Here is a 26006-nt window from a genome sequence, read left to right on the forward strand (position 1 = left end):
GAATCAGAGCCTGAATATCCCGAACCCGCTGTTCGGGAGGATAAACCCGAAACTGCGCCAAGTCTAGAACCGCTCCGATGAAGAGGAGCTTCTAAGAGGGACACAGGTGTGACTTCGGCACATTGATGGGGAAACCCCAGCAGGTGCAGGAGGTAGGCCATAGTCTGAAGGTGGCTGACGACTGTCTGGGGCGAGCCCTCCTTCAACAACCAGTCGTCGAGGTAGGGGAAGACTGAAACCCCTAACCTGTGCAGATGATCTACGACCACCGCCATCACTTTCGTGAACACCCGTGGGGCGCTGGTAAGGCTGAAGGGGAGCACGGTAAACTGAAAGTGCTCGTGGCCTACCGTGAACCGCAGATAGCGCCGGTGGGCCGGCAGGACGGGGATGTGAAAATAAGCGTCCTGCAAGTCTCTCGGGTCATGGGCAGCTAAGACCTGAGCCAGTGTCAGCATCTTGAACTTCTCCTTCCGGAGGAAGCCGTTGAAGTTCTGCATGTCCAAGTTAGGGCGTAGGCCCCCTTTACCCTTCTTGGGAACCAGAAAGTAGTGGGAGTAACAACCACACTCTACTTCTGGCTCAGGAACGCGCTCGATGGCCCCCTTGGCCAAGAGGGCCGTAACTTCCTCTCGCAGAAGATTCAAGTGATCTCTCGACACGTGGTGGCACTGCGGTGGCATGGCTGGAGGGGTCGCCGGGGAGGGAGTAGCCCCTTCGGACGATTTGCAGCACCCACCTGTCCGAAGTGATGTCGCGCCAGTGGAGGAGGTGATGGCGAACCCTGCCCCCCACTGGCGTCACGTGAGCCTGAAAGCTCGGACTAGGAAGGCTTTGAGGCGGATGCTGCAGGGGTGGATGTGGACTGGCCTCGCCGTTGTGCCCGGGCACCGCCACAGCGGTTACCACATCCGCCACCGCGCTGGATGTTAGTCTGCGGCCCGTGGCTGGCAGGACGTGTGGTGGCGCCCCTTCCTTGGCCACGAAAGGAGCGAAAGGCAGCAGTTTGCTGGCACGGGCCCGACAGGACTTGGTCGTAGCCCTGGAGTCCTTAAAGCGCACTGTCTGCCTTGTAGCTAAAGAGGCGATGGCCATCAAACGGCATGTCAATAAGGGTGTTTTGGACATCAGCCAAAAAGTTGGCGGACCTCAGCCAGGCGTGGCGATGAATCGACACCGTCGTTGCCATCGGTCTGCCTAGCGAGTCCGTTGTATCCAGCCCACACCGGATGGAATACCGTGCCTCATCTCGACCCTCCGCAAGGGCTTGGGCGAGTTTAGTCTGGGCCTCCTCCGGACATTGTGGCTGCACGTCCGTGACCGTGTCCCACAGAGAGTGGGAATAACTGCCCAAGAGGCACGCAGTGTTAACTGACCGCAACCCCAAACTCAGTGAGGAGAACATCATCTTAAACAACTTGTTGTAGGTCCCGCACTCCTGGTGAATATTGTTAACCTGGTTAATTTGTAGGTATAATGCGGTCGTTGGTGCAATGAATGGTAATCTTGCTGGGCTTCCAAGATTAAAGTATTTCAAAATAAAGGTATGTATCCTGTGACACAAGATGCATTCCATTCATGCACTCCTTTCCAAACTTTCATAAATTTTCATAAAACTTTGTTGAATGTTCAGTAATTCATTTATTCATAGCGAAGTTTTTTTAGAAACATATCCCTGCCTGCAGACTGACCCGGGAGGATCGGGACCGTGGCACGTTTGCACAAGAACAGAAGAGCGGATGTCTGCCAGTGCAGTCGAGCTGATGTAATGGAAGTACCCTGAGGAAGGGCGATATGCTTGAAATGCATTGGGCAATACTAGCATTCTGAAATATGATGTACTACATTTTTTGAACACTCATGAAAATAATGATATGTTTCTAAAAAAACTTCGCTATGAATAAATGAATTACTGAACATTCAACAAAGTTTTATGAAAATTTATGAAAGTTTGGAAAGGAGAACATCATCTTACCATACTGTTCGTACCTCTTGGATCTCCGATCGGAGGGAGCCGTCGGGAATGCGGTCTGGGAGTTAGAGGCCTGTATGACCAGGCTCTCGGGAGTGGGGTGGGTGGACAGGAAGCAAGGGTCATCCGGAGCCGGGTGGTGGCGTCTGGCCACATTCCTATCTACAGGGTAAGCTGTAGCGGGCCTGGACCAGGTGCCCAGAAGAACGTCAGACAAGGCCTCATTAAACGGCAACAGAGGCTCCGAAGAGCTTGCTTGCAGTTTAAGGACCTCAGTGAGGAGGTTAGTCCTCACGGCCGCGACGGGGAGTTCAAGGGATAAGGCCTTAGCCGCCCGCGTTAACACCACACTATAGGCAGCCCCCTCCTCCAAAGCCACGGTAGGAGGGGAGACAAAACCAGTGTCTGGCAAAGTGTCCAAACCACTGGCATCCCCTAGCTCACCTGCCCAGTCCTGATAAGACTGGCACTCACGTGCCAGAGGGTCCTCAGACCCCTCCCAATCCGCCTCGCCACCCATCTCCTGGTACTCAGGGTCAAACGATGGGGCCGGATCATAGAAGAAAAAGTCTTCTCTCGACGTTGAATGCGGCGTCGGAACCGGGTCGAGGGGGGGACCGGGGATGATGTCGTTCGGGGACGGCGTCGGGGCGACACCCTAGGGGCCGGTCCCGGCGAGGTCGTAAGGCCGACCGCGACGATCCGGAACCGGATCCAGCGGGGCCCTGCAGCGCCGGGACCGAAGTCGCCGACGGCGTCGGGGCCGAAGCACCCGACGGCGCCGGGGCCGAAGCACCCGGCCCGCTTGGCTCCCAATCAGGACCGCGGGGCCCGAAGGCGCCGCAGAACCCGACGGAGTGAGCGACCTCTTGGCTGTGAGGAAGGCATCAATCTCCTCCGGCGCCGCGTTCTGCCCAGGGACCGGCAGGTATAGAGCAGGCTGCGACGCCTGCGGCTCCGGCAGAACCGCATGGGCGGTGTCGGCCGAACCCCCGGCCGCGACGCGCGAGCGTTGGGGGGGGGGGTGGGAGTCAGAAGAGCGATGTCGCTTCTTCGACTTCTTGTGCCTCTTTCCTGAGGACTTGGAGCCCGAGGAGTGGTGTCGACTCCCGGAGCTGTGATGACTCCGGCCCAGCGTCCGGTCCCTCGACCTCTTTCCGGACCGGGACCTCGAACGGCGCGGGCCGACTGCCAGAGCTCGAGGCGCTTGCGGGACTGCTCCCGCCTAGCCTTCGAGGTCAAGGCCCGGCAGTCAGGGCACAACTTGTCATCGTGGTCGGGCCCCAGGCAATGTAGACACCGGTGATGGGGGTCGGTAACCGACATCAGTCGGCTGCAGTCGACGCAGGGCTTGATCCCGGGCTTCCCTACCGGCACCGTCGGAGTCGTGTACTTCGAAGAAAGATAAAAAATTATCGAAAAAGTTTAGTCAAAAATTGACTAAGGGTACCACTTTTTCCGGATCGGCGCTTGCTGGCGCGGAAAAAAGAAGAACTGACGTCCGCGCGCGAGGGCGGCGTAAAAGTACTCCGGCGACGTCATTGCGGCGCAAACTACGCAGACGACGGACATGGAGCCACAGACGACACCTACCAACGTGCAAGGGTACTGCTGCGCAAAAGTTTCCGGATCCAGTCTGACGCCTTGAAAATTCTACGGTAAGGAATCTAATACTAACCTGTTTCTTTCAGCTACAAGTTTTTAATTACGGTAAGTAAAAAAATTAAAAGTATAAGAAATTAATTTACTAATAAACCAGAGCCTAGAGAAAAAAATAGAGCTAAATAATAAAGAAAATAGGAAATGGGGCGTGTAGTCATCCATGGGCAAATGCATCAGTGTGAATGTGATCAGACCTTCCCAGAACACATCTGAAAAATAAACTGAATAGCATCAATGAAGCCTTACAAGATATTTAACTGTAATGCTTTCTTCCACGGATGCCCTTGCAAAACTTCTTTCTGTGGGGAAGCTCAAATTGCGTTTATTTCCATACACTTCATTGTGAAGTTATTAAAATGAACATTATAAAAGTTGCGGTAACTGGAGCCATTTCTGCCACAAAGCGCCATTTCCTCTGGCAGACTTTTCTGTACAGGGCAGCTGTCGAGTATGTCTTTGTAAGAAAGCTTGTTTCTCTGTTCCTTAACCCCTAGGAAGCCGCATATCGTGCACTGATATAATAAAGAAGCCCATACAAAGAAATGATTTAATATATTTATAAATGTCAAAATAAATATTGTTTTAAGACCGAACCCATACATAGACAAACACAAGCACACTGCAATCTGCTTGGCATACAAACTGCAACCTAAGTAGAAGGGTAAGGAAACAGGTAGCGCAGGTTTTAATCTTTTGCATCTTCTTATTTGGGATCAAAGTCTCAGTTCCGCTGTTTCCATGGTAGGCATGGGCTAAGCAGGACATGCTGATCTTTCTATTAGGAATGTCACAATACAAATACATAAACCGGTGGTATTCAAAAGCTTTAAGCAAGAATAATATTAATAACAATAATAAAAAAAGAAATGAAAAAATCAGGTATCAATTGCGCTAGATCTACATAGAGACCAGTGAGTGTGGAGACGCCAATGCTGTCAGGGTGAGAATGTAGCCATTTCCAAAGAAACTCTTTGCCAAAGATCCTTTGTTTGTTTGCTGCGCTTCAGGTTCTGGAGGATATCGTTAAACTGCATCATGCCCATTGGTGTGAGGCAGAAGGCGCTTTTGGCACTCCTGATAGCATTCACAAAGTCGTCGTAATCAGCAGGGGTGAGGTGGATCAAGCGATGGTGAATGTACTGTGGAGCATTGGAGAAAAAGAGCAATTAAAAGTATTTGTAAGGATCGACATACACTTCACATACAAATTCCAATTAGCACATTTTCAAAATTAGCCGTGTGAATGTCTTGAATGTATTTATTTAATCTTTAAAGCACATCCATAGATTGCACATAAAAAATATATCAATGATGAATACATTCAATTAATAAAAAATGTATGGGGTTAAAACGATACAAATGTGATTTGAACAGAGAAGATAAATTCTAATGTAACAAATCAATATACATCAAGAAAGCTCCCCAAAAACCTCATTAAATGAAAGGAAATATTCACAGTAGGAGGATTTCAAAAAAGATAAAGTGCTTCTTTGCATCTTAAAATCACAACAAACATTTTATTTCGGCAGATAAAAACAGGCCAGGGCAAAAGAAAAGTAGATAAATCAAATCCTGTTTTACAGCTCCACAATATTGACAACATGGGTGGCGAGAAACCCCGTCCTTCTTAATCCACACATTATCACCAAACGGAATCTGATTAAATCTACATTTTCATAAACATCTGAGCAGAAGAGGACTTCAAATAAAATTGCATCTCACCACAACGTGCAAACGTACAGCCCAGCTGTAGTATTTTCCATTCTAAATGATGTTGCAAGTCAAGGTGGATTTTTAGCATGCTTATTTTAAGTGACACTTCAAGGTGCTACTAGATAATGACAAGGTGTTATCATGTCTAAGGCCATCTGCTGTAAGCAATATAAATAAACAGTGCCAAAAGTGCTGATCTTTTTCCCTAGCAAGTTCCCACCAGATTACTTTTTTCAATGTATTTTCTGAGCTCCTAAATATTTGATCGAAATATCAAATTATTTGGTAGTAGGCACGAAAAGTTATAGCCATCAAGCCTAGCTCAAGACAAATCATTTTAATTGAGCTGGAAGATCTTATGGCACGTTATCGCTTCCATATAACATATTCAATCTTAGAGATAGAAATAGAAGAAGAAAGTGACCTTGCTTCTACACCATACAATGCAACGGGAACCACACTACCAATATATACCTTTATGGTTCAAATGCATTTTATTGTTTTACAAACCTACATAGCAGATAACAGAGGGGACCTGCTGAGCACGGCCCTCCCATACAGTGCCACAGAACAGTACTGCAACAGTGGCAAGCAAACTCACTCCTTCCCAGGTAGTACTCCTACCGCTATAGTAGGTCTAAAAAACAGAGGGACCCGTCTCGTGATGCCCTCAGATGCAGTATCATAGAGCAAAGAACTACTTTAGCAAACCACCCCAAAGCCTCCCCTTCCTCCCTGGGTAGTGCTCATTCTCCAACAGTAGATCTATGCTATGTGGTACACTTATGTCACACCCTCAAGCACCTCCCACCGCCCATGCACTGTGTCTCAGTATCAGTCAAACGCAAGACACAGAGATATCTGGGCACATTAATTGGCAGAATTTAAGACAGCATGGTAAAATATAGTCTCCAGAGGTTGCAGTAGACGTATGTTTGTGAGGTTAACGCTAGGGCCAGGAGCTCTGTTCCCAATAGATGCCACTACTTGTGTAGCCAACTGTGTGAGTGTAGAAAGCGCCTACGAGCCTCAATGGGAAAGGAAGGTCTGAAGCACCGCGCCCAATGCTAGGCTAGTATATTGCCCCCTGCCGGGTTTGAGGGGGAAGGTCAACGGATTGAGAAGACTCCGAATGATGTAAGCTGGAAAGCGCAGCAGTTGAGTGTTGAGATGCCAGTATGGCCTCCAAGTAAGGTTTAGGCTTTGGACATTTCCAGAGAAGATGAAGTAAGGTCCCAGGGGCCCCACATCCCCTCTAGCATTCCACGCATCGCCTGTTATTTGGATAAAGCCTACCATGTGATTTTTTCTGTGGAGTGCACACACCAATCCCTAGGGCCATGGCGGATCACGGCGTGAATTTTTAACTACAAAGATTGAGACTCTATTTTTAGGGCAGCCAGGGAAAAAAAGAAACTTAGGGGCCTATTACGATGGCGGTAACGGTGAACGGGACGAGTACGCCATTCGTGATTCATCATGCACCGGCGGCTGAGTTTGTCCACCCTGGCGTTCAGGGAACCTGCCAGGTGTTGAACCACCAGGGTGATACCCTGGTGTTCCAGCCATGTCCAGTGGCGCAGAGCCTCCTGACAAAGGGTCCACAACCCCATCCCGCCCTGTTTGTTGCAGTATCACATGGCCGTGGCGTTGTCCGTGAACACCTGCACTACACTTCCCCGGACAGAGGGAAAGAATGCCTTCAGTGCAAGTCGGATCACCCGTAGCTCCAGAAGATTGATATGGAGCCGGGACTCCGCCGGAGACCAGAGGCTTCTGATCTCCGCCTCTCCCATGTGGCCCACCCATCCCAGGAGGGACGCATCCGTGACTACTACGTGCTCCGGTTGGGGTAGGGAAGAGGGATCTGCCGCAGACCCATTCGTGGTTTGTGAGCCACTACTGCAACTGACTCGCAGTACCCTCTGAGATCAGGACGTGGTCTCGAAGTCAAAGCCCGGCAGTCAGGGCACAACTTGTCGTCGTGGTTGGCCCTGAGGCAGTAGATACACCGACGGTGGGGGTCGGTCACCGACATCAGGCGGTGACAGGCATTGCAAGGCTTGAAGCCGACTCGAAAAAGCGATCCAAAACAGAATAAAAAGTTAGTAAAAAAATGACTAAGAGTACTGCTCTTCCCGGATCTACGCTAGCTGGCGCGGAAAAAAGAGCTGACGTTAGCACGCGAGGGCGGCTTCTAAGTACTCTGACAACGTCATCCTGGCGATCACGACGCTGACGATGGATGCGGAGCTGCAGACGAAGCCTACCGACGCGCAGGTGTACTGCTGACGAAAGCTTTCCGGATCCAGCCTGATGCCCGGGGATATTCTAAGGTAAGGAATCTAACACTAACCTGTTTCTTTCAGATGAGAAACTCATTCATTGAGTAAAGAAGCGAAAGCTAGGAAATATGGAGAGGGCGATAGGGCTAGGAAAACACTAGCTAGGATGCTCTGAAAACCATTGGCCAGAACACATATCATATAACTCATATTGCTACACACTGATTGCACTTTTTTTTAGAGCTAGGATACAAATCTTATATCTAGATAGTCTCAGATACTATGAGTGCAATATTTTTCTGATAGGTGCTGACTGTTGTCCAAATCTGTGGCACTGACCGAACTAAGGCCGAGGGAAAGCTGGTTTTATTGTGGTTTTTAACAATGTGATGATCGCGTTTTTTAATGTTTTCAATTGTAAGTTTTAATTAGCTGAACAATAAAGCAATTAATTCATGTATGTATCGAAAAGTTAGTGGATGAGCAGGGAAAGCCCCATTCCAACACTGCAGGCATTGCACAAACACATTTGAGCTTCTGCTACTTAGCACCATGTGTACTGGTAGAATATGAAGACCTACACACACACGTTCTGCTGCTCCCTTCCCCGAGAGGCTTTAATTGCCACCATACTAAAAGTACTAAATACTAAATTCAGATGAATCCCCTGATAGATGTCAATGCTACAGACTGCTCTCAATGATACATGTGGACAAAAACATCTGAGCTAAACATACTGCAAATAGGCTACCCTCACTGCTACCTACCAAAGTTGTTTGCCTTCCTACCCCTGGACCCCCAGATGCAGGCATCCGCTGTTTTTTTTAATGCTACTAATGCATTTATTTTGATTGAATGGAAGTACATTGATTCTTTTCCCCTGGTTGCAGGCGAGGACATTGTTGTGTGCGTCTTAACACATGGTCTGCAGATGCTATAATTATCGTTAACTGTTGTGTGCTTTTTATTACTGAAACTTGGTTTAATGACGAGTGGCACTTGATATATTATTTGCCTGCTCTAAGGGCTAGAAAACTATACACGGTCGCTGCCCTTCCAAACGAGGTGAGGGTGTTGCCATTATTTATAAGACTGTTTTTTTCTATTTCAGTATCTGCTTCATCTTTGATTAGTTTCTGTTTCAGTATCTGCTTCAGCTTGGATTAGTGACCTATGTTATTGCCCCTGGGGTCCCTGGGTGACTGAGTCTTTTGCTGATTTTGTGTTACAATTACTGATTTCTCATTCTGTTTTCATAGTGCCCCGTGACAATACAATCTGGGCCGATCTGCCTTCCAATACAATGTTGTATAATTTAATAATACTCTTGCAGGTCTTGAACTCTGCCAAGTAGCAACTAGGTCCACTCACCATCTGCCTAATGCTCAGTACAAGGATTCCAACGAACCTGTCAAGACTTTGACTTGAATCTGGCACACTTAAAATGATTCGCTGGCGACTGCTACCTGGCTTTGGACCCTGTTCTTGGACCCCACAGCCACAGTGGATAAGACAGGTCACATTGAGGTGAGCAATTAAAAAGATGAAAAAGTTACTGGCCTTTGGTAACGATCCTTCTGAAAGATACTCTATCTACCGACAGATTCCTCACCTTTTAAATATCCCAAGTATAAGATGGAGTCCAGAAATCTTTCAATAGCTCTGCAGGCTGGTAGGGGGTTGTTGGCCCACTGACATGATGTCACTCGAGACATAAAGCACCCCTGTTGGCCCACTGAAGTCAGTTTCCCATTCATTTTTGTATGCCTTCGAAGCAGACAGTTGAGAATGACTTCATAATGACAGGTTCAGTTTGAGATATGGAATGGAGACATTACTAAAATGACATTTATTAAGCGCCATGAAACAGGGAGAAGGGTAGGTCGGTATAGAATCTGTAGATACATAAAGTATCAACCAAGAATATCGCTACCAAAGTTAAGTTACTTTTTCTTCTGATTGATACTTCTAACTGCAGATACCTCGTTCGAATAGAACCCTCAAGCAGAACCCGACCAGGAGATGGGTGCATGGCTGGGTATACCAACAAATCCTGCAGAACTGAGCGTGCGCAGTGGCCTTCTCGCTGCATTTGAGCTTAAGCAGTAATAGTTTGCAACAGTTTTTTTTCACAACCGTCTTTATTGAATTGTTAGGCAGAGCATAGGTACAGTTCTCCACAATCAGGAGGATACCGTCCACATTAAACAAATAGCAGGATGAACAGAAGCCTAAATTTGAAATGACCCCTCTCCCGGTCCCACGTCCCACCCACCCCCAAGAAAACACCCCAACTCCCTTCCCCGGCTACCCACCCCTTATCCCACCCTAACCCTGTGCACGTGTCCACATTTCACCAAATATACAGGCAAGGCAATGTAGGTATCAGGTAACGACCTAGGGCCCAATGTCCCCATCCGGAGGCGGCACATCATCTATATCAGCTGGGGGTTCCAAATCCAGTCCTCTGTAGTCTGCCCACCGCTTCCAGATCTTATAATGTTTCCGGGGGCACCCCCTGGCCTCAAATACAGGTAATTCTAAGCCCATAAGAAAGTCTAAGCCCGCTTTCCATGTGGTAAGCGGGGGGCACGATCACTCTTCCAGGCTCTCGCCAGATCTCGCTTAGCTACAACGAAACCTAGTAACAGTAGGTGGCGTTTATAGATGTTGCCTCCCACATTTTCCAGAACATGGAGGAGGCCCAGCCTGGGTGTACGGGGGAGATCCCACCCCAGCACCTCCGACAGACAATTCCACACCCCATTCCAAAAGCGAGTCAGACCCACACAAGACCACACCCTATGCAGCAGCGTTCCTCTTTCAGTTCCACAGCGCAAACATTCCGGAGCGGCAATGAGGCCTGCCCTCCACAGTCTCTTCCTAGTGTAGTATGCTCTATGCAGGTATTTAAATTGTATGAACCTGAGTCGCACAGCAATGGCAGCCCCGCGGGGGGATTCAAGTGCCTCCCTCCAGTCATCCTCATCCAACGGGCCAACATCCGTCTCCCAGGAGGCCTTCAAGGACAGGAGAGAGGAAGAGCAGTGAGTAACCAGCGTTTGGTAAATTTTGGAAACCTTCTTATCTCCCAGGTCCCCCTTGAAGAGCTTGGCCTCCACCGGGCTGAATTCAGGAAGCTGGTCTAGCCCCACCAGACTCGGCGCGAGTGCATGGCGAAATTGTAGATATTTGAAAAATTGGGTCTTGGGCATATTGAATTCGGAGCTGAGATCCTGAAAGGATTTGAGGGTCGTCCCCGTGAGAACATGGCCAAGGGAGGAAATCCCAATGGCGTCCCAGCCACCAAACCCCGACAGGTAGGCCAGCGCCAGAAGCCGACCGTTATGCCACAGCGGAGTTTCGGCTGTCAGCCTGCCCCACCAACCCATACGGCGCAGCGCCTGCCTCCAAATCACAAAGACCACCTGGGTGACCCGTGGCAGCATCCTCCTCCGCCTGGCCGAATACAATAGCGTGTGCAGCGTGGCATCGCCCATTAAAAAGTGTTCCAACGCGTACGCCGGGTCGCTGTGGTCGCCATACCACCACTCATTTAGAACCAGCAGATGGGAGGCGGTAGTAAGACAGGAGGTCAGAGGTAGCCAGACCTCCGCAATACGTGGATAGAAAGCAGGTCCGCAGTGCCACTCTGGAGGCACCCCCAGCCCACAGAAACCGGCCAAGTGTTGAGTTCACGCGACGGAACCACTGCGGGTCAATCCTGTACGGGTGGTTCTGTAGTTGGTAGAGAAGCCGTGGCAGGGCAACCATCTTGAAAATGGCAGATCTGCCATATATATTGAGGGGCATGCGAGACCAGGCCTTGACGTCCGATTTGACTTTATCCCACACCGGCAGCACGTTACGCTCCCACGCGACCGCAGCAGACTCCGACAGGAAGACACCCAGGTATTTTAGACCACCGACCGCTACTTGTAAAGCCGAGGCCCAAGGGTATGTCTCAGGCTCGTCGCCCAGTACCCATAGGGTCGATTTACGTGGATTAAGAAAGAGTCCCGAAACCTCACCAAACACTCGCATCATATCCAGTATGCGGGGGCCAGAGCGGGGAAGGTCAGTCATAAAGAAAAGGACATCATCTGCATACAATGCGATTCTATCCGTGAGTTCCGCTCCCCACACAAAGCCACGATATTGTGCATCGAGACGTACCCGTGTGGCCAACGGTTCCATGGCCAGAGCAAAGAGGTAGGGGGAGAGGGGGCATCCCTGTCGGGTTCCCCTGGCAATTGGGAACTTCTCTGAGATCGCTCCAGAGATGCGCACCGAGGCGGTAATGTCTGTGTACAACAGCCTCACGTAGGAGATGAATACCGGTCCCAAGTTGAGGAGCGGCAGAAGGGCAAAGAGGTAGGTCCAGCTGACCGAGTCGAATGCCCTATCTATGTCCGCCAGTAGCAACGCCGCCCGATCCCCGGTCACCCCCACACCGTCTACCGCCGCCTGTGGACGCCTAATATTGTGTCGCGTCGCCCGGTGCGGCATGAAGCCTGCCTGATCCGGGTGGACCAGATCTGCAATATATGGGAGTAGACGGTTTGCCAGAGCCTTGGCTAGTAATTTGGCCTCGAAGTTGATCAGGGATATGGGGCGATAGGACCCGTGTCGATCGGGGGGCCTATCTGGTTTCTGAAAAAACACAATTTCGGCCTGACGCCAGTCCAACGGCAGGCTACCTTGCTCCCGCGCCAACTCCAATGCCCGTCTATAGTGTGGCCCAAGCTGCAAGTGGAATTTCCTATAAAATTCGCTGGGGAACCCACTCGGTCCCGGTGCCTTGCCCACATTAAGCTGGCCCAGCGCATCTCCAAGTTCCTCCGCCGTCAGGGGGAGGTCGAGGGCCTCCCGCACCTCGTCCGAGACTGCCCGAGGGGGAACCTCCGCGAGGAACCCAGCGATCGCCTCCGGTTGGAGACACTCTCGAGGTGCATACTGCTCTGCATAATATTGCGCAAAGCTCGCCGCCAAGGTCACAGGGTCAGTTATCGCGGTCCCCTCCCCATCGGTGAGGCCTGGTAAGGTGATCGGTTGTAATGTTTGTTGGCAGAGCCTATGGAGCATGGTGCAGGATTTATCACCCCATTGGTAGACCCTGCTCCGCGTGGCCAGCCACGCTTGACGAGCTTCGTCTAGTAGCACCGAGGCGTAGGAGTGTTGCGCCTGCAGAAGTAGTCGTACCGCCAGGTCATCCCCCTCTCCCCGGCATCGTCCCTCCAGTACTTCCACCCGCTCAGCAGCAGCAGCAATGGTCTCCTGACGAGTGCAACGGGCAGCCGCGCACCAAGCAATGTCGATGCTTCGCATAGTGGGTTTCATGACTTCCCACACAGTCACATCGTCAACCCCTTCCGCTAAATTCTCCTGACAATAATGGGCTATCGCACTACGCATATGCTGTGTGTAGTCCGCTCGCTGTAGGTGCCACGAGGACATTCTCCACCGAAACGGCCGGCGGGACTTGCGCAAGTCGATCTGTACCGTAACAGGGGAGTGATCAGACAGCCCCCGAGGCCTAATTGCAGCCCCTTTCACCCTGTCGAGGAAAGGCCCCCGGCACAAACACACATTCCAGCCGTGAGAAGGAGCCGTGTACAGCCGACACATACGTGTACTCACGCGCCCTGGCATGCAAGCGTCTCCAGGCATCCGCCCAGCCCAGCCCATCAATCATTGCCTTCAGCTTCGTAGGGGAGGCTGCCGCCGCGACCCCCCGCGCACTCCGCCTGTCCAGGCCCACATCCACCACGTCATTCCAGTCGCCACCGATCACAGCCAAGGAGTCGGGGATCTCAGCCCACAGGTCAAATAGTTTCTCAGCCAAGGACCACTGCAGAGGGGGGGGGGGGCATATACACAGCCAAACACCACTGGTTCCGAGCCAATCGTCCCATTCACAAACACATACCGACCCTGAGGATTAAGCCAGTGACGCTCGTGGGTATAGGACAGCCGCCTGTGGATGAGAATAGCTATCCCCCTCGAACCCCTGGAAAACCCGGCATGGAATACCTGGTGGAAACCAAATTGCTGCAAACTCAGTGTCTTTGTGCCTAACATGTGTGTTTCTTGGAGGAGCATCACATCAGCCGTGTGCCTTTTACCCCAGCGCAGTACCGCCCCGCGCTTGATTTTGTCCAACATCCCCCGGACATTCCAGCTCACTATCCGCATAGAGTCATTAGGAAGTTCTCGCCCTGAGGTGTCAGCCATAGTCACAATTAACAAGTCTCCGAGGCCTCCAGAGCCCGACCCAGGCCACCCACACCATACAAGCCAAATCAGCAAAAGTCACGTGCACCCCCTTCAGAACACCCACCACCCCCCAAGTCCCCGTCCGCCCGCCACGTTCCCCCAACAACCCACCTCCCCACCCCCCACCCCTATACCTCAGAGAACATTGAAGTACCTGTCGCGGCATGGGGAGTTTCAGACCCAAAACAGAGCACCTAAAACACACCATACCAATGGATCCCAACTTTTCCCCCCAACTAATAGAGCCGTTCCCTCAGGGCCACCCCCCAGTCATGGGAGGATCAGGCGGCCCATCAGAAAGTACCCCAAACCCCCATTGTACCAAGTATCCAGATCACATGGAGAGCGTAGCAGTCAGGTGCCACCCATCGGAAGGCCCCCAAGCCCCACCATGGCCCAGGTCATACTGCACCAGTCGTCGTCTGCTCCGCCACTCGAGCCTCCGAACAAGGCCCTCCGCAGGGTCCACCGATGGAGCCGGGCGAAGTAATGAGAATTGAAATCACACCATGCTCAGTTTTCTTTTCCCGATTGGTCAGTATCAGGCTGCGTCTCGCTCAGCAGGCCCTCTCTGGACAGAGAACGCCGTCGCGAACGGGACTTCCGATGTCGTTTACCCTTGCCGGCGGAGTCGCTCCGCTCCTGAGATGATCCACGCGATGGTCCAGAGCCCAGACCCGGCTGGGCATTCGGGCGGAGCCTGACCGTCTCATCCGTCCACTTGAAAACGTCCTCCGGGGAGTCGAAGAAATGAGTCTTGGAGTTGAAGACCACCTGAAGGCGGGCTAGATAAAGCAATGAGTATTGGATCTTCAGGCCGCGCAGTTTGGCCTTCGCAGCTAGAAAGGAGTGCCGCTGCTGCTGCACCTGCCTGGTGTAGTCCGGGAAGATCATGATCCTGTGGTTGTCGAACAGCAATGTCTCTTTGGCCCTCGCTTCCCGGAGTATGGTGTCCCTGTCGTGGAAGTTGAGGATTTTTGCTATGACCGGCCGAGGCCGTTCCCCCACCGGCGGTTTCTGTGTCAATGCTCTATGTGCGCGCTCCACCACGAAGCAGCGCGACAAAGCGTCCGGGGGGAGCCAGCTTTCCAGCCACCTCGTCAGGAAGGTGTCCATGGGCCCTTTCTCGCAATCTTCCGGAAAGCCTACGAAGCGCAGGTTATTCCTTCGCGCTCGCCCCTCCACGTCCTCCACACGAAGAGCCAGCCCCTTCTGGATCCTCTCCATCTCCACTACCTTCCGTTTCAGCTCGCCAACATCTCCCTCCACTCCCGTGATCCTGGTCTCGGTCTCCGTGATGCGGGCAACAGCGTTGGGGAGGTCTTGGCGCAATAGCATGACATCGGCCCCTACCGCACCAATTTTGGCGCCTAACATGTCTCTGGACTGCGTGATGGCTGCCATCAGCGCCGCGTTGTCTGGCCCGGTGTTCTGGCCTCCGGCAGCCCCCGATCCCCCACTGGGGCCGGGGAATTTATCGATTGGCCCCTGCTTGGTGGAGCTCGTGCCACCTCCACCTCTGGTCATTGTCCGGATAGTTGTAATGGGCCGCTCGGTGTCCTTGCAGTCGCTCCTCACACCGTCGCCCAAGATCAGCCGCCACTCGGGGTAAGGCCCGGGACCCGGAATTCCGCTGGGCGCCTCGCCACACCTGCCCACCACCACAGAGCACGGACACTGTGCCTGCGTCAACAGTCAACGGCCTCCAGCAGTGTCCAGGGCCCCCAATAGCAAACGGGGCAGCCGGCTTGGCTCCTCACCTTCACAGGGCTCCTCCTGTGTCTCGTGTGCAATGAGCACTCCGCCGCCGTGGGTGGTGAGCACAACCAGGCGCCGGGACCGGGGCGGCCGGGCGATGCTGCTCCTCTGGGCCACCCTGGCCACCCAATCTGTGCAGACAGACGCCAAAGTTCCACGGACTGTACCGCCCGCAAGGCGGGAAGACGAGGCGCCCCCAATAATGGCGCGGATCAAGGCTCCGGGCCGACCACCTCACAGGTCCCAACACGGGGTCCACAGCAGCAGGATGTGCCCCCTCCGTGCCGGTGCGGAGGCACTTGTCTCGCCACCGCACCGTCCTCGGCTGCCTAGGTGGATCCGGCCGGTCCCGGGGTCCACAGGGCCCTCCTTCAGTGCCCCCTCCGTATGGCCCCCAGCAGTGTCCACAAATCAGCACCTGGCAGGAGATTTCGCCGTCTGCGCTCCGACCTCCAAAAATGTGCCTCCTGGAGCCCCACGGGCCCGCCGACGAGCCAATCGCCCAAGGTCCAGCGCCAGCAGCCGGGGTCACGCAGAAATCGAGGCCCCGGTGTCACACGCGGCTGGTAGGCCCGGCGGGCATCACCGCAGATAACATCTCCAGCCGGTGACCGGGTGTCTCGGAAGCACCACCGGAGGGTGCCCCTAATCTCCAGCAGTCTCCGCCGTCGTAATGAAGGCAATTGCGGGTTTGGGGAAGGACAATTTCAACAGGATAAAGTTCGGGCCGGCGGGAGCTCTACAGAGCCGCGTCCGCCATCGTCGCACTCAAAGCCACGCCCCCCAGTTTGCAACAGTTTTGATGGAGCTCAAGTTTCCGTCTTGCAAATTCTGCCACCGATACTCCCCTTGCCAGAGCAAAAGTAGAAGACTTGGCACTCTTGGAGTGAGCCATTATGCATTTTGCGGTCTCCTTGTGGCCTTGAGCATAGCACACTTTGATGCACAAGATGATCCACCTTGATAATGTCCTCTCGTGTACTGCCTTTTCTTTCATTCTGCCAACATAGTTGACGGCGCGTTGGTAATCAAGTAAGTACTTCTTTGTTCTTTCCATGTAGAAGCTGACTGCCCTCTACGGGTATAGTTTGTGGAGCCTCTCTTCCTCCTGATTGGGATGTGGGGGAGGAAGAAAGTCAGCAGGGTGATGTATTGGCTCATGCAGAAGGGGCTAAACTATTTTCGCAAGAAGTCAGCCCTGGTTCTGAGAACAAGCTTGTCAGGAAAGAAAGAAGTGAGGCTTTACACTCAATGCCTGCAACTCTCTCACACATCTCGCTGACATGATGGCAATCAGAAAAACTGTGTTAAATGTAAGACTTCAGAGAAGGTTACTGTGCAACGGTTCAAACAGAGAACACATTCAAAACATGAGAAGAGGGGGGAGGAGCCAAGATGGCGACCGGAGCAGACGTGTGAGCTCCCGGCTCCGCCAGCCCTTGAGCCCTTTGTCTTATCCTGCCTGCCATCCTGCCCACTTTACCGGCTGCTGGAATGGGGACTGCGCACTGACTTCGACCGTGTTCCTCCGACGCCTCAGCCCGGTCGGATTGCGGAGATAGACCGTCGCCCGGCCCTACGCCATGACTCAGGCGTGCATCGCCGCCGGATGCCGGACTTAGACGGAGCGGAGACAGCCGGCCTGCCTGCAGGACACCCACAGCCTGTGCGGAGCTGCTTCTTCTCGATCGCGGCCCGCGTACATCGCCTGTTGAGAACTGCTGGACGCTGAGACTGCATCGGCTTGGAAGGCGGACGATACTGCACGACCGGCTCCTTTGTTACGTCCTGGGTGAGGGCTGCCTGTATTCCATTGCGGGATGTCCCCTGATTCTGTGGACCGCCCGTTTGCCCTGACTGCCTGTTCGGGCCGGCGGGGGCCCCTTGCTGGAGACGCTGGGTTACTACTGGTCGCAATGGAAGAAGGGGCAACTGCTGACTCCTGTTGCACCCCCCCACGTTCTGGCGATCGGCTTGGGGGAGCGTTGGATGTCCCCGTTGCTCCATGGGATGGAGATGACTGCCCACCCTCGCCCCGTGCCTGCGGCACCGTGGCCGGGCCGGGGTCTGCACTGACTTCACCCACATCTGTCCCAGCCGCAGACGGACCGCAGCCTGCCCTGTCCTACGGAGATCTCTTGTCTGCCCTTGGTGAACTGAGATCAGCGCTGCTCCACAATTCCCACAGGCTGAGCAAGAAACTCGACGACGTAGCCTTGGATCTGGAGCTGATGCGGAGAGACTGCTCCCAGCAACAGTTGAACTGTCCCCTGCTGGTGCCTGAGGCTGCTACTGTGTTGCCGAGCGATTTCAGCGGTGGAGAGACCCGTGATGCCTGGACTGGTGCCTGTGGAAGACCGCTTACAGATTCTGCCAATGCTACATTGTCTCCGCACTCGGGGACTGATTCATTGTATTCGCCTTTACTATTGACTATGAGGCTGCCGGCTCGGCGGCTTCAGGCTCCCTTCAAGACTCTCTCGTTGAAATCTCCGTCTTTTAACTTGGAGACGCTTTTGGCTGTGTTTGCTGCACTGTTGGGTATTTGGCACCGACCATTTTGTATGTGTGAATCTCCTCTTCCTTCCTTGCGCCCATTTTGTTTCTCCGCTGAGGAGAGGGGTGGCATTCATCGAGGGCTGGGATCAGGGGGGCGCCTGAGATCTGGACAGGGTTAGGCGGGTTCATGGTTGTATTATTTTCTTGCCTGGCGGGGATTGGGTTTAGAACGCTGTATGTAGTGGCTGCACGGATCACAAGTTTAGTGTGGATTGTTTTCCCCCGTCTGTCTCTGTTATTGTTAGTGATTGCTTTGCTTTCCATTCTATGCATCCTTCGGGTATTGCGACCTTTGTCAATGGCGCAGTCGGCACCATATACTGGCTATCCTGATAAATTGTGAGCTATCGGCTCCGCCACATTCTTTTTGGTGCTTGTCTGCTTGACATGGAAGTTCATTGTGACAAGGGGACTATTTGTTTAGGGTAGCGTCCATTTTGCTCTCCTTTGTCTAGGTGCACCTTAAGGCGGCCATCTTGTTCCTTTGTTCCGACTGGGGCGGGCTTCTGTCGGGCGTCGGGCGTCATGGTGTAATGGTCGCTAGAGACCTGATTTGAGCTGGAGGTCTCCGGGGGTTGACTCTTGTTGGATTGGCTGGTGCGATTTCGGATGGTGCCGCCTCTCTGACGAATGTAGTAGTCGTAGCTCCCCACATTTGTTCTGCTACTGATGTCTATCCTGGTACTTTCGCACGTGGGGTGGGGCTGTGCATATCCTGCTATTTACCCTTATGGACGGGGTGGTCATTCAAGTACTGACTCGGGTACCCGGGTACACCTGATTCAATCCTCCTTCTGGTATTGCTCTTCTCGATATTACTGTTTCATTCGGTGTGGGGGCTACACGTGGCTGGGGGACCGAGAGTTCTGTTATTGTTAGGGCTCCTCCCCGTCTCCTTTCTTTTTTGGGAGTGGTAGAATAGCTTGTTCTTTTCTTCCTCTCGATATTTCAAGAGTGAAAAATCTTTTCTTTTTATCGTTTCTTTCTTTTCTCTTCTATTCTTGGTCTGTATTTCGGGTTCTTTAATGGGCGACAGGCACTTTGCCGGGGGGGGGGGGGGGGGGGGGGGGAGGTAGGCCGTAGCCTCCGGATTGATGTAGGGTGGGGGGGTAGATTTAGTTTTCCTTATTTAGTTTCTATGGGCCTTATTTTTCTAAACTTCTGCGCTTTCTTGTCCTGTTTTCTGTTCTGGGTCTGAGATAGGGGTTAGTAGGGAGTGGGTGGCGCTGTGGGTGGTACGTAAATGTGGACTGAAGCCCCTTTGTTTTGCATTGTACTGCCATATTGACGGGGTGTTCTCATTACTGTTGTTCTTATTGATGCTGCCTGCTCATGTTGTGAAGCTAATGTACGGACTCAGTTCTCCTTGCTTCTATTCTTCACTGATTTATATTTCGATCAAAAATTTAAAGATTTAACCTTCAATGCTCCTTCTCCTTGGCGACATGACTCTATCCGGTGTAACTGCTACTAACTGTTGCTATCTTGCCTGATGCCGCTGGGGAACCGCATTGCTTGCACCAGTGCTTAAAGTATCGTGGCCGGCCTGACGGTTGTAGGCCCGTATTTGTTCTCCTTTTTATGCACAATAAAGGTTTTCAAAAAATTAAAAAAAAAAAAAAAACATGAGAAGATTCAGATCCCATTGAGGCATTATAAATGGCGGTGGAGGGAATTTGTGAGGTCTTTCAAGAACCTCAAAACAAAGGATGATTTGCAAGGTAACAATTGGTCACGGAGACATAGGAAGGGACAGGGAGAAGTGCATTAGGTTTGCATATCACACTCTTTATGGCCAGGTCTAGGCTATAAAAATGAATTCAGCCTTGTTGAGGTGGATCGTCCTCAAAACCCAAGGAATCCAGGATATAGGAGCAATCACATAGTGAAGCAGGAAATTCGACCTCAAGCGAATCGTGTCCTTCAGTACCTACTGCAGTAAATACTGGAAGGCACAGAATCTTGAGTAGTGAGCATTCTGATGAGCTGTAGAGGTCCATCAGACGAGTTCACCAGAGGCTGAAATCGAGCTGGACTACCTCTAGATGTAGGCACCACTCATGAACTGCAAGGTGATGCCAAATGAGTCTGGCGGCTTACACATTGAGTACACCAGAATGTGGCTGACTACCATCCAAATCTGATAGTCCTGATCCCAGGACCAAAGTTGTAGAGATTATCAGCAGAGAAGGTGCATCCCTATTCCCACCTGCTTGTTAATGTCCCACTTGTGATTATATTGTCAATCAAAATCTTGGCAGGCTTGGTGTGAAGGGAATGGAGGAAGGCTTTGATCGCAAGCCAGATAGTCTGTATTTCAAGCAGATTGATTTGTAAAAGCTGCTGCTCCAGAGACCAAAAGTCTCTTATTGCCAGTTCCTTCATTTGAGCACCCCACCTTGAGGTGGAGGTATTTTGTGACGACTGTTATCACCGCTTTTGGGGGTGAAGTGAATTTCCTTGATACAGCTTGCCCTCCACACTGCAAATCCACTGTAGTGTCCCAGGAGATCATTTGAAGCTCTCTGTTGTGTTGAAGACACTCTTTGTGGAGGCACCACTGGAGGGCCTCTCATGTGCCATGTGCATGAGTGATCAACAGAACCTAGGAAGCAAGTAGATGTACCAGGAGTAAGACTGCATCTGCATTGAAATTTGTGGCCCATTCTGAAACATGGGATTCATATCTTGAATGCCCTGAACCCTTTGTGGAGGGGAAAATGCATGACGATGTTGTTTCCAATGAACAGGATGTTCTGAGAAGGCACTAGGTGACATTTTGGCATTAATGGAAAAGCCAGAGCAAATACCAGAATGGCTGCCATCTCCAGTTGGCTCCTTGAGGAGCCAGTTGTCCAGGTAACAGAATATCAGTACTCCAGCCCATCTAGATGGAGTGCTATAACTGGCATCACATTTGTGAAGACTCGTAGTGCTGAAGTTAGATCAAACAGAAAGACTAGAAGCTGGTAGTGTGCGGACCACATCTTAAAGTGCAGATACTTACTGTGCAGCCACAGGATTAGAATATGGAAATATGCATCCAGCAGGTTGACGGACACCATCCAGTCTCCCGCTTCTGGTACACAGAGGTCTAGGATCGGACGAAGACTGCTGTCCTTTTTGGGAACCAGGAAGTATAGGGGGATCACACCCCTGAGCGGTTCCTTCTCTGACACCAACTGCACTGTGTCTTTTTGGAGTAACACTTCCACCTGTGGCAGAACTTATAGGTCAGGGGTCTCCAACCTTTTCTGTAATAAGAGCTACTTCTGATCAGTGAAAATCATCATGAGCTACTGAAGGAAAGGCAACTCGCGCATTGTTACCAGACACCCTCACACCCAAGTCCACTGACTTTAACCCTAATGTCCATAAAACCAGATACTATGCTTTGAACAAAATACTTCGACTAGTGGCGCTATGACAGGACTGCCAAGTGTGCCAGTAAAAGTGTGGTTTTTGGGGTTGTATGTGGTGTATGAGTGAGATAAAAGTGTATGGGTGACTGAGAGCCTATGTTGTATGTACTTGTGGCACAGGAATACCTTTCGTCATATGTGACATCATTACATATATAACACAAACATATAACCATTTTTTTCAATGGGAGAAAAGTTCTGCAAAAATGTTCATAATATGAAACATTTTTCTACACTTTAAATTTCTCTCACTTAAAATAATGGTTGTATTTTTCAGTCAGAAACAGGGTACTGTGTCTATCAGCTATTGGGAGCAAGATGCCTGCTATGTGTGAAGGTCACACTTTGAAATGGGAGAAAATGAAATTGAAGATTTAAATTAATCATTAAGATAAGTTTTCATTTTAAGTTTTACCATTAAAAGTGTTCAGAAACATCATTTTGTTCGCACACTCCAATATTAGCTGAATGGTTGCTAAATTTGCTGATCTAATAGCGGATTTGCACACTTGTAAATTTTTAAAATTGTATGCTGCTGATTCTTTTAATTAACGCTCCTAATTTTATTGGAACACATCATACCTTTCCCCCTGCAGCCTCGATCTCCGGCACTGCTCAGCCGTGCTTCGGGATCATGGGGCCGCCATTTTGGGTAGGTAGGGAGGTTAGCAGGCTATGCTTTCTCGTCCCTGACGTTATTTAACCACAGGACGCTGCGAGGGCGCTTGGTTTAAGCTCTCCTGAGGCTCAGCCGGGAGAGGATGTTTGGATTAACTATTAGCTGAATGGTTGCTAAATTTGCTGAGCTAATAGCGGATTTGCACACTTGTAAATTTTTTAAATTGTATGCTGCTGATTCTTTTTATTAACGCTCCTAATTTTATTGGAACACATCGTACCTTTCCCCCTGCAGCCTCGATCTCCGGCACTGCTCAGCCGTGCATTGGGATCGCGGGGCCGCCATTTTGGGTAGGTAGGGAGGTTAGCAGGCTATGCTTTCTCGTCCCTGACCTCATTTAACCACAGGATGATGCGAGCGCGCAGCGGACGCGCGCAGCGGGTGCGCCAGCCATTATGCTTGTGGAGGCCCATGTAACCAGCAGAAAAAAATATATTTTGATGGTCCATCTCTAAAGGAGCTTAACCCTAGTACTAACAATCAGGATTGCACCTGCATTGATCCTATGAAGCACTCGCCAGGTTCGCCAAAGCCCTGTCTAGGATGCGGGGTTATAATCCCAAAACTACGTTTTGATATCACAGAGAGGTTTAGACCTCAGGTAGTAAAGACAGGAAGAGACACAGTTTGGAATCTGGTTTTGATGAATTTGAGATCTTTGGTCAAACACAGTTTAGAGTGTGCTTTATTTCTGGAAGCCGAAAACATTAAAATAGCCTTCATTACTGAATCCTGAACGGATAATGCTTCCGGACCAGATCTTGTTAAGGCGACACCTCCGAACTTTGTGTGCCATACTCTGAACAGGCCCAAGGGAAGAGGTGGTGGCCTAGCGGTTATCTACCATTCCTCACTCTCGGCGTCTTTCAGCCCTGGAGACGTGGAGGGTAGTGAGGCTTTGGACTTCTCCTTTCATCTATCTCCCCATTATACCTTTCAAGGGTCACTTATTTACAGACCACCGGGTCCCAGAGGACGTTTTATTGAGCAGGTGGGTAAACTCATCGAACCGGGTATTCTGTCTAATTCATATACCATTCTAGGAGATTTTAACTTCCATCTGGAAGCCGCCCTAGATCCTGACTCAGTTAGACTCCTAGATTTGATGAAATGCAGCAACCTTGAGCAGCTGGTAATGGAGGCGACTCATCAAGCAGGACATACGCTTGATGGTATTTTTTCGAACAATCCGCACCTGCTAGTTGCCAAGATTGAGGCACTTCCTTGGTCGGACCAAAAAGCGGTCCTATTTGATCTTTCCGTTCCAGAGCATCTTTCGCAGAAACCAGTGGGAAAAAAGAAGCTGGCAATAAGAGCTTGGAATAAAATCGAAGCCAAGGATCTGTGTGAAACCTTAAATAAATCTAGGGGGTCGCCTCCCCATAATTTAGAAGATGCTACTCGCCGTTTTTCCAGTTGGCTGGAAAAAGCTGGGAACGTGCTGGCCCCAATAAAAATGACTTATCCCACCAGATCACGGCCTTCCGCCCCCTGGTACTCTCAATCATTCCGGGAACAAAAACTGTTATGTAAACACCTGGAGAAAAAATGGAGAACAGGATATAAGAAGTCAGATAGGATGAAGTACAAAGGCTCTCTCTCTCTTTCTATATACAAACAGCAGATTATAAAGGCCAAAAGTCAACTTTTCTCTATGAAAATTTATAAAGCTAAAAACTCAGCGAGAGAACTGTTTAATACTGTTACCAACCTGGCCAATCCAGTGACATTCACACCAACGCCAAGTCAGGAATTATGTGATAAATTGGCTACATTTTTTTTGATAAAGTGGATGCTATTTTCGCCACTTTCTCTATCGTTACGGCCAAGAACAGCGGAAATCACCCGGCTGATCGTTCAACAGAGCTGAAGGCGATATTGGACACGTTTGTTCCTCCAACGGCCCTAGAAATTAGTAGCCTTCTCAGTCAGATGAAATCTGGCTCCCCTTCGGATCCTTGCCCGGTTGCTGTACTAAAGATAGCGGCTGAACCAGTAGCTCAAGTTCTCAAACCCATTTTTAATTTAATGTATTCAGAGGGACACTTCCCATTGGATTGGGAAAAAGCCTCTATTCTACCCCTCTTGAAGAAACCAAATCTGGATTCTTAAGACCCAAATAATTACAGACCTATATCTAGACTCCCGGCCCCTGCTAAAATTATTGAAACATTTTTAAACATGCAGCTGAGCCAATTCCTCAAGTCCTCTCAAGCACTGGACCACACACAATATGGCTTTCGAGGGGGCCATAGCACGGAAGCGGCCCTCTTGAAATCAACAGAAGAAATAAGGACTATTTTGGATCTAGGCGGTAAAGCGGCCCTGATCCTGTTAGATCTCTCTGCAGCATTCGACACGGTCCATCACGTATTGTTGATGGATCGGCTGCAGGAGATCGGGGTTCAGGGCACGGCCTGGAAACTCTTAAAATCATTTTTGTCTAATCATACCCAGCAGGTGGCGTTGGGAGAATTTGCATCTGCTACGTTTTCATTACCATGTGGAGTCCCTCAGGGGTCCTCACTGAGTCCGACACTTTTTAATATTTATGTGTCCTCCCTCGCACCTCTTATTCAGTCTTTTGGGTACAGCCTTACTAGCTACGCTGACGATACCCAAATAGTTGTGTCTCTCCTTCCTGCGGAGTCTAAAAGCACAGCAATCCGATTCAACGATTGCATGAATGCAGTGGGGACTTGGATGGCCCAGAATTGTCTAAAGTTAAATTCTAACAAGACAGAGGTGGTATGCTTTGGGAATGATGCCAATTTCTGGACACCAGAGTGGTGGCCTGATACGCTGGGTCCTCTTCCCATACCTATCAAGAAGGTAAAAAATTTAGGGGTATGGATAGATCAGAAGCTTAATTTTATAAACCAGGTTAATTCGGTGGCATCTGCCACGTCATATGCCCTGAGGTCATGCAAGAAAATTCTGCATTTGCTTCCGTCCGAGTGTTGTAAAACAGTGATTACAGCTCTCACCATGTCGAGGCTGGATTACTGTAATAGTCTGTATTTTACCATTCAGGAAGGTGCAATGCAGAAGTTACAACTTTTACAGAATGCAGCTGCTAGTCTGCTGTTGGACATTCCTAAATATGCACCAATAGCGGATGAGATACGAAAATTACATTGGCTGCCACTTAGAAAGCGTTCCATGTTCAAGGCGATGTGTCTAGTACACAAGGCCCTCTACGGAGGAGGGTCGGCCTACCTAAAAGAACATCTTTACTGGTATAAGCCAAGCAGACTGTTACGATCATCAGATGCCAAACTGGTGCATGTCCCATTTGTCAGAAAGGCCACCTGGGGTGGCAAAAGCTTTGTGGCAAATGCAGCCAAAGCATGGAACAAACTTCCCCTTCAGCTCAGAGCTATTTCAGAACTTTTCATCTTTCGAAAGAACTTAAAAACCTGGCTGTTTTCAGAATAGTGGACCAGGTGTCTGCCTGGATCGGTCCCTCTGTAGAGATTTCACATAGCGCCAGGACACCCATGGGTAACAGTGCGCTCTATAAATGCCATAAATAAATAAATAAATAAATAAATGAGGACTTATTTCAAGAGTTGAATACCTCAGTGCTTCAGTTCTTCACCTCTGTGCCCAGGGTCATACATATGACTTCAGCAATGCTTATTATCAGGCCCTGCTATCTGCAGCCTGAAGATAACAAT

At 50.6% G+C, this 26006-nt stretch overlaps 1 protein-coding gene across 1 annotated transcript in view; it reads right to left on the reverse strand.

Moving 5' to 3' along the window:
* Window positions 1-4176: 4176 nt before the first annotated feature.
* The window catches only part of ZSWIM8 (zinc finger SWIM-type containing 8), a 2802584-nt gene continuing 2780754 nt past the window's right edge, over window positions 4177-26006 (reverse strand). The window contains exon 26 of the mRNA XM_086922151.1: window positions 4177-4773. Coding sequence (XP_086778277.1) covers window positions 4570-4773 — 204 coding nt within the window. The 3' untranslated portion in view covers window positions 4177-4569. The remainder of the gene's footprint in view (window positions 4774-26006) is intronic.

The sequence above is a fragment of the Lissotriton vulgaris genome, chromosome 5, assembly GCF_964263255.1.
Source record: "Lissotriton vulgaris chromosome 5, aLisVul1.2, whole genome shotgun sequence".
Taxonomy (NCBI): Eukaryota; Metazoa; Chordata; class Amphibia; order Caudata; family Salamandridae; genus Lissotriton; species Lissotriton vulgaris.